The 19,086-nt window shown below is 34.4% G+C and overlaps 1 protein-coding gene and 1 long non-coding RNA gene across 2 annotated transcripts; one reads left to right on the forward strand and one right to left on the reverse strand.

The window, feature by feature from the left end:
* Nucleotides 1-278: 278 nt before the first annotated feature.
* Nucleotides 279-1,494, reverse strand: LOC129886641 (uncharacterized). The gene is made up of 3 exons (XR_008766233.1): nt 1,379-1,494; nt 1,203-1,284; nt 279-588 (listed from the first exon to the last, which is right to left on the reverse strand). It is a non-coding gene; the product is annotated as an uncharacterized LOC129886641 (long non-coding RNA).
* An 8,177-nt stretch (nt 1,495-9,671) lies between these two features.
* LOC129900182 (cationic amino acid transporter 7, chloroplastic-like) lies at nt 9,672-14,184 on the forward strand. Its single transcript, XM_055975114.1, has 5 exons — nt 9,672-10,174; nt 10,267-10,489; nt 10,582-10,930; nt 11,409-11,640; nt 13,342-14,184. The coding sequence occupies exons 1-5, from the start codon at nt 9,793-9,795 to the stop codon at nt 13,908-13,910; spliced, it is 1,755 nt and encodes a 584-aa protein (XP_055831089.1). The 5' UTR covers nt 9,672-9,792; the 3' UTR covers nt 13,911-14,184.
* Nucleotides 14,185-19,086: the final 4,902 nt, after the last annotated feature.

Genomic DNA, 19,086 nt, shown 5'->3' on the forward strand with positions numbered 1-19,086 from the left:
CCCTCACGTCGGGACATGGCGAACAATGCAGAGAAGTACGCACGATAACAAAACCTGGCCCGGGCTCGGTGAAGAAAGCATTGGGGCATCCACGAGTGGAGTAGTGAGAAACTAATGCAATTTAATTCATATTCAAGACTCGATGGAATAATCATAATGATCTATCATGTAAAAATCGAGACCAGAGTCATATCAATTACCTTTCAAAAGTTACCCTGGATTATATCAAAATAAATCTTCTAGAATCATATACATGTATCGAAGCATAATAAAATACCTTTCGGAAATCAAGAAAATTGGCCATCCTAGTGGCTCTAGGAATAGAAACTTATTTGAAATTCTATAAAAGTCATATTTTTGTTTCATAAATACCATGCCCAAAAGAAAGATTAACTTTACGTACTTATGCCAAAATATACCAAGAGAAAGAATAAGCTTTACATACTTATGACAAAGACATGCCAAAAGAAGATAAAAGATAGGCTTTACATACTTATGACAAAGACATGCCAAAAGAAGAGAAAGGATAAACTTTACATACCTCTTACGGATTACTCTTAACTATGCTCGCCTCGTCGTCTCTTGAACCTATTTAAAATGAAATTACTACTAAGGCTAATAACCTTTAACTTTCCAATTCTAACTCTACAACCAAGTCTCCATAGAGGTCCTTTCCTTATTCATTTCCCTCAACTATTCATTACTAGCTCCGAATCTACCGAAAATTGGGCAGCATTTCCCCTATAACTTCAACATTCCCGAGATTTCAACTCGGCCACCATGTCAAAAACCATATCAACAACAACAACCAGCAGTATATATACAATCAAATCACCTCAACATTACTCAATACAACTCCAAACAACTAGCTCAAAACTACCATACCAACATAGAGTTTTTAAATCTTTTTTTCGTAAAATCTTTAACCATACTAAATGGGAGGCCGTGTGGCTGAAACCAGAAGCACCCACACCCTTTTTAAAACACTATAAATCCCTACAGCACGCAACGCCACCAGCTGCAACCACAGCCCCACAACGACAACACACTACACGACTCCGATTTAACTACTACGACTTCCATTTAATTTGTTTTTAACATCAAACATCCTTATGTAATTTCTCCACTTCCAACCTCATTCAAGGCACGTAATATACCTCATAACATCATCATAAACTCCAGTTATAAAGAGAAAACGTTACCTTAGCCGAAACTCGCCGAAACTCGCCTCGGAAGTTCCGTTAGCGCAGCTGAAACTTTGGGGCTGTTTGGTAACATTTTGGGCTGCTCCAAATCATACAATTTCGTTATAAATACCTTCATAACATCATGGTATACCCTAGATAATTAATTCATGAAACGAAATTGAAGAACTTACCTCTTTTTCTCTCAAATTTGTAGCTTTCTCTCTCTAGTTTCTCTAGTTTCTTCTCTTCCTTTCTCTCCTCTTCTCTTCTTTTCTAGACTTTTCTTGATAAGAATGAGGTGTGTGGCTAAATTGGTCATAAAACATATACACATATAGGCCACCCTAGTGGCGACACGTGTCAAGCCCTCATTGGCGACACGTGTCAAGCCCTAAGTGGCGACACGTGTCAAGCCCTAAGTGGCGACACGTGTCAAGCCCTAAGTGGCGACATGTGTCAAACCCTCATTGGGCCAACTCATCCCTTCCTCCAATCATGGGCTGCCATGTGGCATGTGGGGCCCACATGAATCTTCTTGAAGACTTTATGAAATTTCCATTTTACCCATAGCCTTCCATAATATTACCATAGGCCACTTTGTGAATTTTCTCTTTTGCCCTTTGCTTTTTCCAATATTTTCACAATATGAATGATCATAAATAATATTCATAACCAACTTGTATATAAAAAAATAAATTTTGGAAGATTGTCATTTCCTTAACTTTCCACAACTACCTTAAAACATCCAACCGTATAAAATACGGGATATAACATCCTCCATGAGAAATTCCAATTTTTTTTTTTGCCATTCACCTTTTCTAATACTTCCAAGTTGAAATTTCAATTAATCATAAGAATTTTGTATCCAACAAGATCAAATGCTACTTGACTTGTTACCGTTATCTCCGAAGTATCCTAATCTGAAAAATACGAGTTATAACAATGTGTCTGTCCGGATTGATGTCTCAAAAGAATCATCTACTAGTATCATAGCTTCTGAATTCCAAACACCCTGAAGCGTGGTAGACCATTGGGTTCAAAGAATAAAAATCCTAGAAAGAGAAGCGTGAGGAATAATAAAAATGATACTACAAAAGAACCTCTTAAAGAAGGTCAACATTTGATTAATTCTGATATTGCTGAAGAAATCAGTGAACCCGAGTCGAAGAATGTCGACGTAGATGTGATTGACCAGAATGGAAAAGGGCAATTTACTCAGAATTAGATTCACTCGCTAAACGTGAGGTTTTTGGACCTATAGTCCAAACTCCCGAAGGTGTAAAACCAGTTGGCTATAAATGAGCTTTTGTGCAAAAACAAAATGAGAGAAATGAAATTGTAAGATACAAGACATGCCTTGTTGCACAAGGATTTTCTCAAAGACCCGGAGTCAACTATGAAGAAACATATTCACCTGTTATGGATGAAATAACTTTTCGATATCTCATCAATTTAGCTGTACATAAAAATCTTGAAATACATCTAATGGATGTAATTACAGCTTACCTTTATGGTTCACTTGCTAATGAAATTACATGAAAATCCTAGAAGGATTAAAATTGCCTGAAGCATGTACTATGTCTAGGGTGATGTACTCAATGAAACTGCAAAGATCATTATATGGTCTGAAACAATCAGGGCGTATGTGGTATAATTGCCTCAGTGAGTACTTGATAAATGAAGGTTATATAAATGATGTCATTTGTCCGTGTGTTTTTATTAAGAAAATGAAATTCGAGTTTGTTATACTCGTCATTTATGTTGATGACATAAATCTCATTGGAACCTCTGAAGGGGTGCAAAACGCGATTGAATATCTAAATAAAGAATTTGAGATGGAAGATCTTAGAAAGATAAAACTTTGTTTGGGTCTACAAATTGAATATTTAGCAGACGGGGTCTTTGTCAACCAATCTGCCTACATTGAGAAAATCTTAAAATGATTTTACATGGACAAAGCTCATCCATTAAGTACTCCAATGGTTGTTCGTTCACTTGAAGTGGATAAAGATCAGTTTCGACTTTCAGAAGAGAATGAAGAACTTCTTGGTCCTGAAGTACCATATCTCAGTTCTATTGATGCACTTATGTATCTTGCTAACGCAACTAGACCTGATATAATATTTACTGTTAATTTGCTGAAAATGTATAGTTAATCTCCAACGCGAAGGCATATATACGGTATCAAGCATATTTTTGCGATACCTAAAAGGTACTTTTGATATGAGTTTGTTTTATACTAACAAAGGTTGGACAGACCTTATTGATTTTGCAGATGCAAGTTATTTATCAGACCAACATAAAGTTCAATCGCAAATAGGTTATATATTTACACACGGAGGAATTATATATCATGGTGATCTACAAAGCAATCTATTGTTGCTACTTCTTCAAATCATGCTAAAATAATAGCAATTCATGAATCAAGTAGAGAATGTGTGTGGTTGATATCGATCATACAGTTAATCAAAGAAAGATGCGGCCTGAAAAATGATGTCGAAGTATCCATTGTTATATTCGAAGACAATGTCTCGTACATAGCTCAATTGAAAGGTGGCTTCATAAAAGGAGACAAAACGAAATATATTTCACTAACACTATTCTTCACACATGAAGAATTGTGATATTGATGTACAACAATTTCGATCAAGTGATAATATTGCAGATTTATTCACAAAGGCATTACGACCATTAACTTTTGAGAAGCTAAAATATAATATTGAAATGTGTCGTCTCCAAAATATCTAATGAAGTTTTCATCGGGGGGGAGTAAAATACGTGTTGTAATCTTTTTCCCCTAACCAAGGTTTTGTCCCACTAAATTTTTCTGATAAGATTTTAAATGAGGCAGTACTCAAGACATATTACCAGATGTGTGTACTCTTTTTTCTTCATTAGGCTTTTTCCACTGGATATTTTCTAGTAAAGTTTTAACAAGGCACAACATCTATGGATATTCACGATAACTATGTATATTTGTTCTTTCACTAGAATTTTTCTTTTTTACGTGGACATCCAAGGGGGAGTGTTATGAAAAGTCGTAGTGGATGTCCATTGTTGTGGACCCACTAGGCAAGTTGCTCTCCACTTGCTTTCTTTTCTTGCCTATAAATATGACCATTCTTTGCAATGTAACAGAGAGACAGATTCTCATCTGCTCCTTTCTATTTTCTCTTACTCTCTCCTTTTTATTTTGCTAAGTTAACACTTTTTTTCCTAATAATATTTTTTTTATTAGCAAATGTTTATTTTACATCAATTAGAAAAAAATTAAAAATTAAAAATATTTCTTATTGTATTATAATTATTTTTATCATTATTTGTATAAAAATTAATGATGAATTTATTATGATCTTATATATATGACATATATTATCCGTTAAAACTTAGAGTACATGAAACTATTCCTTTTTAATTGATAAAATGAGATTATGAAGAATAAAATAATTTCCTACATTTTTAATAGTTAAAGTGGTTTAAAAAGAAATAAAACAAGAATAGAGTTCCTTAAAGGTAATATTTTTATAAGGAACACGATTTGATTTTTTAAAAAAATATATATTTATTCGGAAACGGCATTGTGACCCTTTTTGTAACAATATGAGTATTTTTGGACCAAACTATCATCAACAAAGGCATTTTTGGACCAAAATATTGACGATAATGACATTTTTGAACCAAACTATAAACGAAGGGCATTTTTGTTCATTTTAAATAGTTTAATGGCATTTTTGACTCTTTTTTCTTTAAAAAAAACAATATTGGTTGTAGGAAAACGGAAAATGGGTAGGAGATTATAGAATAGAGAATCGAATCCTTATCAACAAAATAAAAATTCAAATAATTAACCAATTATGGTGATGTATTTTAATAAAAAATTCTTAATCTGTTCACTAGAGGATATGTTGTCATTATGTGCCACTTGGTTTTATTTGTTCCACCGTCCATGACAATTGAGTATATTTGTCTACAACTTGATACAATTGTGATAAGTTAGTAATATTAGGACGAATCTACCATTTAAGTTAGGAGTTCGATAAAATTAGGATGGTTGATATTAGGGCTGTTTAAAATCGAATCAAAACTGAAAAACTAAGCCTAAAAAAGTTATTATTGATTTAGCGGTTTCAGTAAAAGTTTTAATTTTTTTTATTATCGAGTTATCGATTCATAACGGTTTAAGGTTTTTTTTAATGGGTTAATCGATAATCCGATAGTAACTTAATAATTTATATTTATTATTATTTTTTTTTTTTTTATGGGAACAGACCTTACACGAGGCTCCCACCTCTCGATTCATACTTTTATTTCTTGTTGTCTCAAACTCTTAGTTATAATATAATATTTTACATTTGCTTTTGAGCAAGATGCAATTTATCAACTTAGGTGCATGGTTCATTTGGTTTGTCACCTTATTTAAAAGTAAATTTTAATTTTTTTTAATCAAATCTTTACGGTTAAACCAATAACCGAATCGATAATAATCAATGATCAATAAACTTATAATCGATAAGTCAATATCTTAATGATTCTATAACAGTTTGACATGATTATAAACTGATAACTGATAAGTTAAGTCGGTAAATTTTAAAATAGAACCAAATCGATTGATACACGGCCCTAATTGATATCATGGATGAATCAACCATTTGCTAAAACAAAAAGTGAAGAACGAAAAGTTATAAAATTAAAACTCTAATAGACCCATCTTTTAATTTGACGTATATTAAAAAAATAAAAATAATTATAAGACAGTCGATCGAATAAAACAAATAATATCAAGATCTTGCTTTTTCTTTTGCCATATATTTAAAAAGTCCTAGCTGACCTTTGTATTATCAAATTTAATTAAAATTTTGATTAATTAATTAATTAACAGTTGATGTATACTAAAAGGTGTTGATTATATTAATTAAGATTATAAATGCAGGAAACAAGTAATTTGTTTGCAAAGTGATATGTAACGTACATGACTTTAAGAAGATAGCAACAAAATCTATTGCACTTTTTTCTGCTTTATTTATTTTTGTAGTTTTGTGGACATTACTTTTAAATATGTTCTTTTATGATTTCACTATTATTATTATTATTAATTAAAAGTATTTTCCATGTATGCATGTTCTTGTCTCTTTGTTCATGTCTTAATCTTGTAAAGCTTTTAATTTGTCTTTAAATGATTTAATTACCTCTTCATGCTGTTAAACATCAACCCAAAAAAAAGTTATAAGTGTCTTGAACACTCCTTTCCATTATCTCCAAAAGTTTTATTTTTTTTTATCTTTTTTAGATTGAGAGATATATTAACAAAAAGCTAATATGCATACTCAAAGTAAAAGATCTATTTGTTTTCTTATGTATAAAAAAAATCTATGCATATAATCATGATTTTGACAATATGAGAATTGTGGGATTGTAAAAGTAGCTAAAAAGAATATACAATAGTATTAAAATATAATATCAACATGCAAAAAAGCCAAAGCAAAGAAGATTTATTTGTCTCATTGTCTACACTATATAGGTTGGGAAAATATCAAATTTTACCCTCAAATTTTGTATACTGGTTCATACTTGCATTCAATTAAAAGTTGGGTTCACCAACAAAGGTTATATTGCAGTGGTGAATATTTCTTCAAAGGTCTTAGCTTTGAGCCCTTTGGGTACGGAGTCACTTTTATTAGAAAGTGCTTTACCTCTTAATGTGGATCTTCTCGGCATGAATTCGAATTTAGTCGGGCTCCAATGTAGGTAACAGACACGGAGTGAAAAATCAAAAAACAAAGTTGGGTTTAAATATACTTCTATTGTTATAAAGGGAAAATTACGCTAATTGACAAACATTATATTATGATTATGCGATAAGGATATAGTTTCAATTAATTACACGAATTGGGTATAATTTAATGAAATTTGCTATTATACAAATCTGAAAGCGAATATACAAATCTCTAAAGCAAATCTTGAAGGGAATATACAAATCTCTAAAGCAAATTTGGAAGCGAATACACAAATATAGAAGCGAATATACAAATCTCTTTAAAAAAGTAATTTGTATAATGCAACGAAATATACAAACGAGAAAGCCTAAACTATACTAATAGGAGTTATTAAGCTTAATATGTTTGTCATTTTTAAAATTTTCCCTTAGTTAAATTTACTAACGGGGAAGTTTTTCCTGAAAAGAGTCAATTTTATTCTAGAACTATGTGAAATGATACAGATTTGTCCATGAGTTTTAAAAAAGAGTAGTATATAGTTTTCATATTTTCAGGCGCAATCCATTATAGCTCTAAATAATCAACTACATTATAACGTAGAATCGATTCTCTCAACAATTTTGATGTAAATGATTTAAAGCTAAATATTGAAAGTGTATTTTACTATAATAGCTAATTAAAAATATATTTTATTAACTATTTTATTGATAATATTTTATAACTTTAAACTAATTTACGGATATTACTAGATATAGTATGAAAGAAATTAAGAAGAAGTTCCAAGTCCACCGAGCTAATAACTTTTTCTGGCTTTTTTGTCGTCCGCAATTCAGTGAATTTTTCTGCTTTTTTTTTTTTTCTGTTGTGTCATTCATTTTTTTTCAGTTGTTGGTTGTTGCATTAAGGTACCGTAATGTTTAATATCTGTATTGGAGTCTAATTAAATTTAGATTTAAACGTTGCATAACTTATTTTTTAAGGTGGTGTTTTCAATATAACTTTTTTCATTTTCAAGAGCTCAATATCAAGATCTTTAACTAAAGATGAAGGGATTTGAATCATCCACTACAACTCATGTCGGACAGTCGAAAGTTTCTCAAATATTTAACACCCCCTACATTATACATGTTATTCATATAGTTATTTTATAAGGGTGTTAAATGTTTAGTTTTGAGAAACATATGATATATATCTCTAAAATAAAATTTTCCCACATATATAATTTTATGAAATATGAGATTATAGGAAATGTTTCTAAATTTAGTATAATTTGCCTTATTTTTTAATTTTTTTTAGTATTATTTTTTATGCCATTATGCTTATAAAGAAACTCCACTTAGTGGAATTTCAGTGGATATGTTGTTGTTGTATGCTTATAAAGAAAGAAAAAATACAGTTATTATCTGTGATTATATGAATTTGCGTTCATCCAAAATTCTATATAAATAACAGAACGTTTATTTAAATTTTTGATAGGTCAATTTTGTAATATTCTAAAGTCCCGTAATCAAGGAGAAGTCAGGAATTTCGATGAGAATGTTCAAAATTAATTAATATATGTGTATATATAACCAGACACCCATTTATGCATATCTCTAGATTAAATGCATTTGCCAATTTGTTTAGACAAAATTACAAGTAATTCTAGTTTAAGCTACAAGGGAAATTGAATGTGAACATATGAATTATTTACTAGGATCCCATCTTTGGTTTTTGGCCAATTGACCATTACACATCTTAATCATATACAAAACTTTTCATTTGTCTTATATAATATTCATTTATAAAAGTTAATTTTCAAATATCTTACCAAAGTTTATGGGAATTATTTGCACTTTATTTGATCAATCCAAAAAACATGTTAGGCTAAAATTTCCTTTAGATTGCTCAAATTGCACTAGTAAATGTTATACTTATATAAGCCTATTTTTCTGAGGGTGGAAGAGGTTCAAGTTGACTTTGTTATCTGGTAGAAAACCACTTAGAACAAAAACTTTCATACAACAAAAAAAATTTGTAGAACAAATTTTTTGGGAAAATAATAAACAATAAAGTTTCTAGCAAGTTTTCAAAATCAGAAATTAAAGCTAGTAATGATAACAGAATCGGTAAGAAAAACAGAAACAATATTGATAAGAGAAAAATTGAAACCATTGAATGCACAGTGTGTTATTAAAAAAATTATCTCTCTCAAGTACTCGAGGTTAATAAAATATTTCCTATCAAAATAGAACGATCTTACTCACTAATGTATCAGTACTTAAAACCACGGTATCGACGAATCACTAAATAGCAATAAAGTATATTTAGAATACTAAATTTATTAGTAGAAGAAAGAAGTCGAGAAATTTGTTGTTGAAAAATGAGAGAAACTATTTATAAACAATGGATGGTGTGAATATATGCTTATTATGCTTTATCAAAAAAGTCATAAACCTTCTTTCAAAAAAATCACAATTCTTCGTTTTTCATTCAAGCCTATTAAAATCCAACAGTCTTACTGTTGCAAATCTTTCTGATGTATTAAGAATGATAGATTTACAGATTTAAAATTGATTTTAGAAAGAAAAAATATCTTTAAACTGAATGAGGGAATATAGGAGATTTTTTTTCTTTTTCAAGCACAAATTCACGGATTTGATTTATGTGTCATATATTTTCCTAATTTGTTATATTAGTTAAAATATTATACTTATTCTAGTGAATAGGTGAAAATATTTTTATATATATTGGAATATAGATGCTTAATTAGTTATGAGGATTTCCCTATTGGAGTTGGTGGATGTTAGTTTCTTCTTATAACTCTTTAAATACCCATTCATCCATTCTTCATTTCCTCCAATTCAATACTTACTGATAAAAAGAAAAGAGAGAGACTTGGTGGTCCAAAAATGGAGACCTATGGCTCCTCTTTCTCTAATGTCAAATCCTACCTCCGAGCACTTTCCGATACACCACACCGGTTAGCTCGCCGGGCCTGTTCTGTCTCGACTTCTTTCGAAGAAACAAGTCGAGTAAGAGCACGGTCTGGTGGAGATATGAAACGGAGTCTCCGGTGGTACGACCTCGTCGGATTTGGTATCGGCGGTATGGTTGGCGCCGGAGTATTTGTTACTTCCGGTCGTGCTAGTCGTATGTGTGCTGGACCTGCTGTTGTTCTCTCTTACGCCATTGCTGGTTTCTGCGCTCTGCTTTCTGCGTTCTGTTACACGGAGTTCGCCGTTGATATGCCAGTTGCTGGCGGTGCTTTTAGCTATATCCGTATCACTTTTGGTCCGTTTCTCGTAACTGAATTATTTAAACAAACACATGAAAAACGCAATGTCCTGTGATTTTTTATTGATCAACGCCGTTTCGTAGTGCAGGTGAATTTCTAGCGTTTTTGACCGGCGCGAATCTGATTATCGATTACGTACTATCAAATGCGGCGGTGGCGAGGAGTTTCACTGGCTATTTATGTACAGCGCTTGGTATATCCACCGAAAGCAAATTGAGAATCACCGTCAGTGGATTACCAAACGGATTCAATGAGATTGATGTTGTTGCTGTTTTAGTAGTTTTAGCTCTCACCGTAATCATCTGCTACAGGTTCGTTCACTAAAATTCATGAAAAAATCTCAATCAAATTCGATTTTGTTTTTTCAATATAAGCTTAAATTTTTGTTACTATTTCTTTGCAGTACAAGAGAAAGTTCGATGTTGAATATGGTGTTAACTGTGCTACATCTTGTATTCATAGTATTTGTGATAGTAATTGGATTTACAAGAGGGGAAACGAAGAATTTCAGAGAAGCAGGGGATGAAAATCATGCGAGTGGATTCTTCCCATTTGGTGCTTCAGGAGTGTTCAATGGAGCAGCCATGGTTTATCTGAGTTACATAGGGTACGACGCCGTTTCAACCATGGCTGAAGAAGTCAGAAATCCTGTTAAGGATATACCTGCTGGTATCTCGGGTTCCGTTATACTCGTGACAGTTCTTTACTGCCTCATGGCTGCTTCAATGTCCATGCTTCTCCCTTATGATATGGTAAAATAAAAATGATAAAATTACACTTCTGCCCTTGTCACTATCATTTATTTCATTATCCCGAATTCACTATTTCAAAAGGGACATAAATGTGATTTGTCTATCCACCTTCCCCGAGTGTATGATTAATATGTCATATCATTTGAAACCAACCAAATTTTAATCAATGAATCTCACTCATTTAGGATTATCATACCATAATGATGAACGCAGTGGGGTTCAATCGAACCTCATTCGATAAAAAAATATATTATTTATATATAAGTAAAATAATTTTTATATATATATATATAATAAATATCGAATTCCTTTGATTAATTTGTATATATCGAACTCCTTTGATTAATTTGTATGTCTACTTTTCAGATTTTGAACTCTCTTGATAGTAATTCTGCCTCCGCCCCTATAAATGTATATTAATATGTGGTATGTGAAAGGTTAATATAAATTGTTGTAAATTGAATGTTTTGATGAACAGATTGATCCAGATGCGCCATTTTCGGGGGCATTTATGGGATCAGACGGCTGGAGATGGGTATCAAATGTGATAGGGGCTGGGGCTAGTTTCGGTATATTAACATCTTTGTTAGTGGCTATGTTGGGGCAAGCTCGATACATGTGCGTGATCGGACGGTCCAGCGTAGTCCCCGCTTGGTTTGCTAAGGTCCATCCTAAAACATCAACGCCTGTGAATGCTTCCGTTTTTCTCGGTACGTATTATTCAATTCCTTATTTTATTAAATTCTATTTTATCAAGATCTACTCTTACTTCGTGTTTATATAATGTGTAAATTATTTTATATTTATTGATTTAACGTGAATATCAAATTTCAATATGTACTTGTGATAGTAAAAAGTATTTATGATAGATTGTCGACTCATATAAATTATTTCAAGAAATGGAGTATTGACAATTGGGAATGGTATTTTCTTGTGTTACGTATTTTTATGTGGAAATGCGTGTGTGATTTATTTATTTTTCCTGTTATTGCGTGGATGTTGTTCTTTGTATTATTATTAGCTTTGCCGTTGGAGAGTAGGGGGTCCACCAAAAGAACCGTTTCTGTTAAGGCGATTGCTTTACATTTTAGGGAAAATTGCTCATAAGTTTATCATGGGACTCATCATATTCGGTTCACTATTTTCTGGGTTTTTTTGGGTCCCACGATGGAGCTAGTAAAAGTTCATCTGAATCTTATTCTGCAGAAATTTATATTTGTTTATGTATAATGAAAATTGTTTTATATATATATATGAGAGATATATTTCTTTTATGTATTTTCTTCTTTATATTTAAATTACTTTAATGAAAATTTTGATTTCATTAGTCACGCACGAAGATTTGAGAAATCTTTTAATATAAGGGGCTTTGACTGGTTTTCTGTGTGGGGACCTCCTCCTTAGGATAAACCTTGGCTCATATCTCAATGTTTGACATAAATTTGGCCTTATTATTTTCCTTTTGTTCAATTACTAGCCATCCTATGTTAGAAGCGTGTGACAATGTCAATATTTTTTTCACATGTGAATTTGATTTTCTTTTTATCGACTAAAAACTAAATGTTTCAACATGACGAAATATATGTACTTCAAGGAGAAAAGATTCCATATAGTTTTTAAAAGTTGTATCATGTTTTGGAGGTCATTAGAGTCAAAATAGTGGGTGATAAATTACCGTCCAAAAGGAATCATCTCCTCTGATTTTTTTGATCCTGTCTTTAGATATGAATTAATTCATGATAATACTACATTATATACACCTTATTATAAAATACAATTAGGAAGGTTCCTTGTTAATTCGTGAGGCTCGGGAAAGATTTAACTGAAATTATTGGGCCAAACAATATATAACTAATAAGGTTCTTTTCATCATTATCTCAACGAATGTTCTCCACATACTTTGATACACTATTGAGACAGGTATTTGAGCACAGCAAAGTATAAAACTTTTTTAAGCTGCTGCTGACCAATCTTGAAATCTTATTCTTTTTAAAGATTATGTGTGTGGACTTACAGTACAGGAATAAGAATTTAAGTGAACTGGGAATGTTAGATATAGACTTTGCAAAACAGAGATGAAAATGCTATATATAGAATTCAGGGTTGTTTATGCATGATTAAACTTTTTTTTTTATATATATATATATGATCGAGGTTGAACCCACTTCAACTTCTTCATGTGGTGTTTGCTTCTACATATTTTAAACTCTGTAAGTGAAAATTCTGGCTCCGAATAGTACCTTTTTAAAGATCTGGTCATGTGCTTTTCTGAGACCCAAAATCTTGCCAAAAGTGTTTACAAGGCCGAAACTTTTGACTGAAATGACACATTCTTTACCAATTTCAGAATAAATTTTTGCTAGGAATTTCTTCCTATTGTGCTAATACAAGGATTTGTTTGGTCTTTTCAGGAATTTGTACAGCAGCAATTGCCCTTTTCACTGATTTACAAATACTACTCAACCTTGTATCTATCGGTACCCTGTTTGTATTTTACATGGTAGCAAATGCTGTTATTTACAAGCGTTACGTCTCGATTGGAGTAACAAATCCATGGCCTACACTATCATTCCTTTTTTGCTTCTCATTGACTTCCATTGTATTCACCCTGTTATGGCAATTTGCACCACCAGGCAAGCCAAAAGCCTTCATGCTTGGTGCTTGCACTGCTATCGCCATCGCTGTATTACAACTCTTCCATTATATGGTACCACAAGCGCAAAAACCCGAGTTTTGGGGCGTCCCTTTAATGCCATGGATTCCTTCCATGTCCATCTTCCTCAACGTATTCTTGTTAGGTTCACTTGATAGACCATCCTACGTTCGATTCGGATTCTTCTCAGCTCTCGTTGTTCTAGTGTATGTTCTCTACAGTGTTCATGCTAGTTTTGATGCTGGGGAAGATGGGCCACTTAGTCAAAAGAGCATTGAATTGGTGAAGGAATCTATTGAACTCCAGGACCATACTCTCAAAGTGTAAAAATGTTCTCTTTTTAAGCTGACTTTTTCTTTAGCATAACTTCTACTTTTTTGGGGTGGGGGGACGAGGAGAAATTTATGGATATTTAACATAGAAAAGGGAGAGGAAATATAGGATGGAATAGGCTGCAAGATTTTGCGGTGATCAAGTTGTATAGTTTACTACGATAATGTTATGATATAAGCTTAAATGATGAAATTTCAACTTATCTGGGACTAAAGCATGGTTATTATTGTTATTGTTATAGTGTATTGTGACTTGTGATCCTCTTGTACAGTGTTGATTACTTGGGTAAGTCAACTATTGATGCCTCACAAGCTCAAGTGCCACTAAGACAAAGAAATCTAAAAAGATGAACATGGAAAATTAGGAATAACCTGTTCATTAACCCAATTTGGGTGATGTAAGTGAGTTGGCTACCATTTGAAGCCAAAATTCTCCCCATTGCACTTGATTACATATTCACAATTGCCCATCATTTGAGTTTAAAATCTATGAAGATGTCTATCTTGTTTTAGTTCAAATGTGACATCATGTATTCAAAATGAAAGGCCCCACTACCCTTCTAACTATTGGACAAATTTTAAGTCCATTTTTATTGTCGAATCTATCCTTCTTGAAAATGAGAAGAAAAATAAGATATAAATCCAGTTAAAGGTTCTTCCTTTTGGAGTATAAAAAGAGGGGGGAAAGGTTTTAGATGAGGATGGAACAAAAACAAAGTTGGATAGAGACTAATGAACCTTTTTTAAAAACTCTTTTTTTGTTCAACCACTTTTAGGGGATGTATGAAATTTCTTAAGTTACATGTTCGAATCCTGAAAATGAGAAAAATTTTGAAATAAAATTTAAAGTTTATGGATTCTGAATTTAAAGTTGACGTTAGTAATTATATGTACATATCACATAGATTTCTCTTCACATGTAATGAATTTTGATCAAAATCATTAAATTCGATCAAAATCATACAATGTGAATCTGAATTAATTTTGACTCGATAAATTTTGAACTATCACATATTTAAAAAGTGAGACAAACATTGAAAGGATAGGTGGAAAAGGAAGGCCGGGTTTGTTTATATATCATCAAATCCGGGCGTATTGACTTTTTTCTATAACGTTCTTTTTGATTGAACCTTCAACACACGAGAGCGGAGCTACCTTGTGGTCAGAGGGTTCTAATCAACTTCCTTCAATGAAACATTATATTATTTATGCATAATTAAAATAATTTTATATATTTATTTCATTGACGGGGACGAGGGTAAGGAGAGGTAATTGGGTTAAAGGAGCGTCTAGACTGAGAATAGGTTTTTGGAACATTGGGACGTTAACGGGTAAATCCATAGAACTGGTTAAGATTCTAAAGAAGAGGAAGATTAATATAGCCTGTGTCCAGGAGACAAAATGGGTCGGCTCTAAAGCTAAGGAGGTAGACGGGTATAAGCTTTGGTTTTCTGGTAAATCGAAGTATAGAAATGGGGTAGGCATTTTAATAGACGGTGATTTAAGGGATCAGGTGGTGGAGGTTAAGAGAGTCAACAATAGGATGATGTCGATTAAAATGGTCGTTGAAGGGAGCACGCTGAACGTTATTAGTGCTTATGCGCCACAAGCGGGCTTATGCGAGGAGGATAAGAGGCGCTTTTGGGAGGAGTTGGACGAGTTAGTGGGAGGCATACCACCTACCGAGAGGCTTGTCGTGGGAGGGGATTTCAATGGGCACATCGGATCTATTTCGGGAGGGTATGATGATGTGCATGGGGGCTTTGGCTTCGGGGACAGAAATGGAGGAGGAACCGCACTGTTGGATTTCGCAAGAGCTTTCGGATTGGTGATAGCCAACTCGAGTTTCCCAAAGAAGGAGGACCACATGGTAACCTTCCGTAGTTCAGTGGCTAAAACTCAGATAGATTTTTTACTCCTCAGGAAGGATGATAAGGGTTTGTGCAAAGACTGTAAGGTCATTCCGATCGACAACCTTACAACCTGACATAAGCTCTTAGTGATGGATTTAGGGATAAAGATGACAAGGACGAGGAGGGTCGGGGAAGAACGACCTAGGATCAGATGGGGGAGTTTGACAACGGTTAGTGCCCTTGAGATGGGAGAGAAATTGAAGGATATGGGGGCCTGGGATAGTAGTGGGGATGCGAACGATATGTGGGATAGGACAGCTAGTTATATTAGGGTTGTAGCAAAGGAAGTGCTAGGAGTCTCGACAGGTAGTCGTAGTCGACATCGAGGGGACTGGTGGTGGAATGGAGAAGTCCAAGGGAAAGTGGAAGCAAAGAAGGTGGCATATGCTAAGTTGATGGAGAGAAAGGATGAGGTAGAGAAGTGGACGAATGGAGAACTGTATAAGATAGCGAGGAAGGAGGCGAAGTCAGCGGTTGCAACGGCAAAAATGGCAGCTTTTGAACGTCTTTATGCTGAACTGGAAGAGAAAGGTGGGGACAGAAAATTATTCAGGCTAGCCAGAGCTCGGGAGAGAAGGGCACGCGATTTGGATCAAGTGAAGTGCATTAAAGACGAAGACGGAAAAGTATTGGTAGAGGAGACCCTTATCAAACAAAGATGACAGTCATACTTCCATAAACTTTTGAATGACAAAGGGGACAGAGAAATTGTGTTGGGAGATTTGGAACATACAGGAAGGAGTCACGATTTTGGGGGTTGTAGGAGTATTACGGTCGATGAGGTTAAGGATGCTGTTCGTAGGATGCGCTGGGGAAGAGCGACCGGACCTGACGAGATCCCTGGAGAATTTTGGAAGAGTGCGGGCTCGATAGGTTTGGAATGGCTGACTAGGTTATTTAATGTCATCTTTACAACGGCAACGATGCCCGTAGAATGGAGATTGAGCATCATGATCCCGCTTTACAAAAATAAAGGGGATAGCCAGAGCTGTGACAACTATAGAGGTATTAAGCTTCTAAGCCATACTATGAAAGTGTGGGAAAGAGTGGTAGAGATGAGGGTGAGGAGAGGCGTGTCTATTTCAGAGAACCAGTTTGGATTTATGCCGGGACGCTCAACTACAGAAGCCATCCACCTTATGAGGAGACTAATGGAGCAATATAGGGAGAGGAAGAGAGACTTGCATATGGTGTTCATCGACTTGGAAAAGGCTTACGATAAAGTCCCACGAGAGATACTATGGAGATGTTTGGATGCTAAAGGTGTACCTGTAGCGTACATAAGGGTGATCAAGGACATGTACGAGGGTGCCAAAACCAGGGTAAGGACAGTAGGAGGGGACTCAGAACACTTCCCAGTTATGATGGGGTTACATCAAGGTGAGGTGATGGATGGATTGACGCGACAAATTCAAGGTGAGGTGTCATGGTGTATGCTTTTTGCGGACGACATAGTCCTCATCGATGAGACTCGTAGCGGAGTTAACGCTAAGCTGGAAGATTGGAGATGCACTTTGGAGTCTAAGGGGTTTAAGCTGAGTAGGACCAAAACAGAGTACCTAGAGTGCAAGTTCAGTGAGACATCTCAAGAGGTTGGCGCGGAAGTTAGGCTCGGGGACCAAGCCATCCAAAAGAGAAGTAGTTTTACGTACCTGGGTTCTATCATGCAAGACAGCGGAGAGATCGACGAGGATGTCACACACCGTATTGGGGCAGGATGGATGAAATGGAGGCTTGCCTCCGGTGTGTTATGTGACAAGAAGGTGCCGCCAAAACTTAAGGGCAAGTTCTACAAAGTGGTCGTTAGACCAGCTATGTTATATGGGGCGGAGTGTTGGCCAGTTAAGGTCTCCCACGTGCAAAAGATGAAGGTTGCCGAGATGAGAATGTTGAGATGGATGTGTGGGCATACCAGGAGTGACAAGATTAGAAATGAGGCTATTCGAGAAAAGGTAGGAGTGGCCTCGGTGGAAGACAAGATGCGGGAAACGCGACTGAGATGGTTTGGACATGTGAAGAGGAGAGTCCCAGATGCACCAGTGCGGAGATGTGAGAGGCTGGCCATGGATGGTTTCAGAAGAGGTAGGGGTAGGCCAAAGAAATATTGGGGAGAGGTGATCAGACAGGACATGGCACATTTACGACTTACCGAGGACATGACCCTAGATAGGAGGGTGTGGAGGACACACATTAGGGTAGAAGGCTAGTACATAGTGGTTTTATTCTCCCTTATTCGTAGGCGTACTAACGCACTATGATTCTTTGTACTCTGATGTATGTTATTTATGGTATTTATGTTATCATCCAATAATAATATCTACTGTTTTTTTGTGCTTTGATTATACTATTGTTTGGACCATTTTCGTTGTTTACTTATTTACTCTAATATTCTTGTCTGACCTTTTTCTATGCTTTTATTGAGCCGAGGGTCTTTCGGAAACAGCCGTCCTACATTGGTAGGAGTCAGGTCTGCGTACACTCTACCCTCCCCAGACCCCACAGTGTGGGATTTCACTGGGTTGTTGTTGTTGTTGTAGTAAAAATTCCAACTCCTCCGAACAACACATCATTTCATTTGGATTATACAGTGTGTATATGTATTTCATTTGGATTATACAGTGTGTATATGTATGGAGTCCCCATTTATTAGTTTGGTCAGGTAGATTGTAGATTGCCTTTTTTACAACTTGCCCATCACACTTTGGCTAATTTATTCATTTTATGATAACTACCCAATTACAAATTCGCACTTTTCCCCATATTTTGGGCTGATTTAACAATTATTACTAAGTTTTTTTTTCTACCCCATGTTTGATATTCAAATTAGGACCTATGAATTCCGATTCACATTATTAAGGGTCATTTGAGGGGGGGCAAACACCCCTAAACGTGATTTTTTCATATACAAAGTTCGAATTCGACGCCTTTGGTTCGAAACATATAAATAAGGAGCCCAAAAAATTTCACAACAAAAATAACACTAATCTTTATTTTCAATTTTATTTATAAATTTTAATCAGTATAATCACTGTATAGTTTGTGTACAATTACACTCGACATTATATACTGATTATAAAATTATAATATTTTTGTTATGTACTTATTTTACATTTGAGTATCATCATTGACAGCTACAAACTATTATAGTTAAACGAGTGAAGAAAATTCTTTTAATCGCCCGGCTAAAAATGTTAAAATTCCAACTATATCTACGTACAATCTTGAATTTCATTGTTCATTTCTCCGTATGATTTTGTG

This window comes from Solanum dulcamara, chromosome 1, assembly GCF_947179165.1.
Source record: "Solanum dulcamara chromosome 1, daSolDulc1.2, whole genome shotgun sequence".
In the NCBI taxonomy this organism is placed as follows: Eukaryota; Viridiplantae; Streptophyta; class Magnoliopsida; order Solanales; family Solanaceae; genus Solanum; species Solanum dulcamara.

What these genes read in the sequence shown, in the direction of transcription:
- LOC129900182 (XM_055975114.1), top strand. Translation starts at nt 9,793, where the DNA reads ATGGAGACCTATGGCTCCTCTTTCTCTAATGTCAAATCCTACCTCCGA. An exon ending in CTATATCCGTATCACTTTTG is followed by an intron (nt 10,175 to 10,266) that starts GTCCGTTTCTCG and finishes TTCGTAGTGCAG; the next exon opens with GTGAATTTCTAGCGTTTTTG. An exon ending in GAATGCTTCCGTTTTTCTCG is followed by an intron (nt 11,641 to 13,341) that starts GTACGTATTATT and finishes TGGTCTTTTCAG; the next exon opens with GAATTTGTACAGCAGCAATT.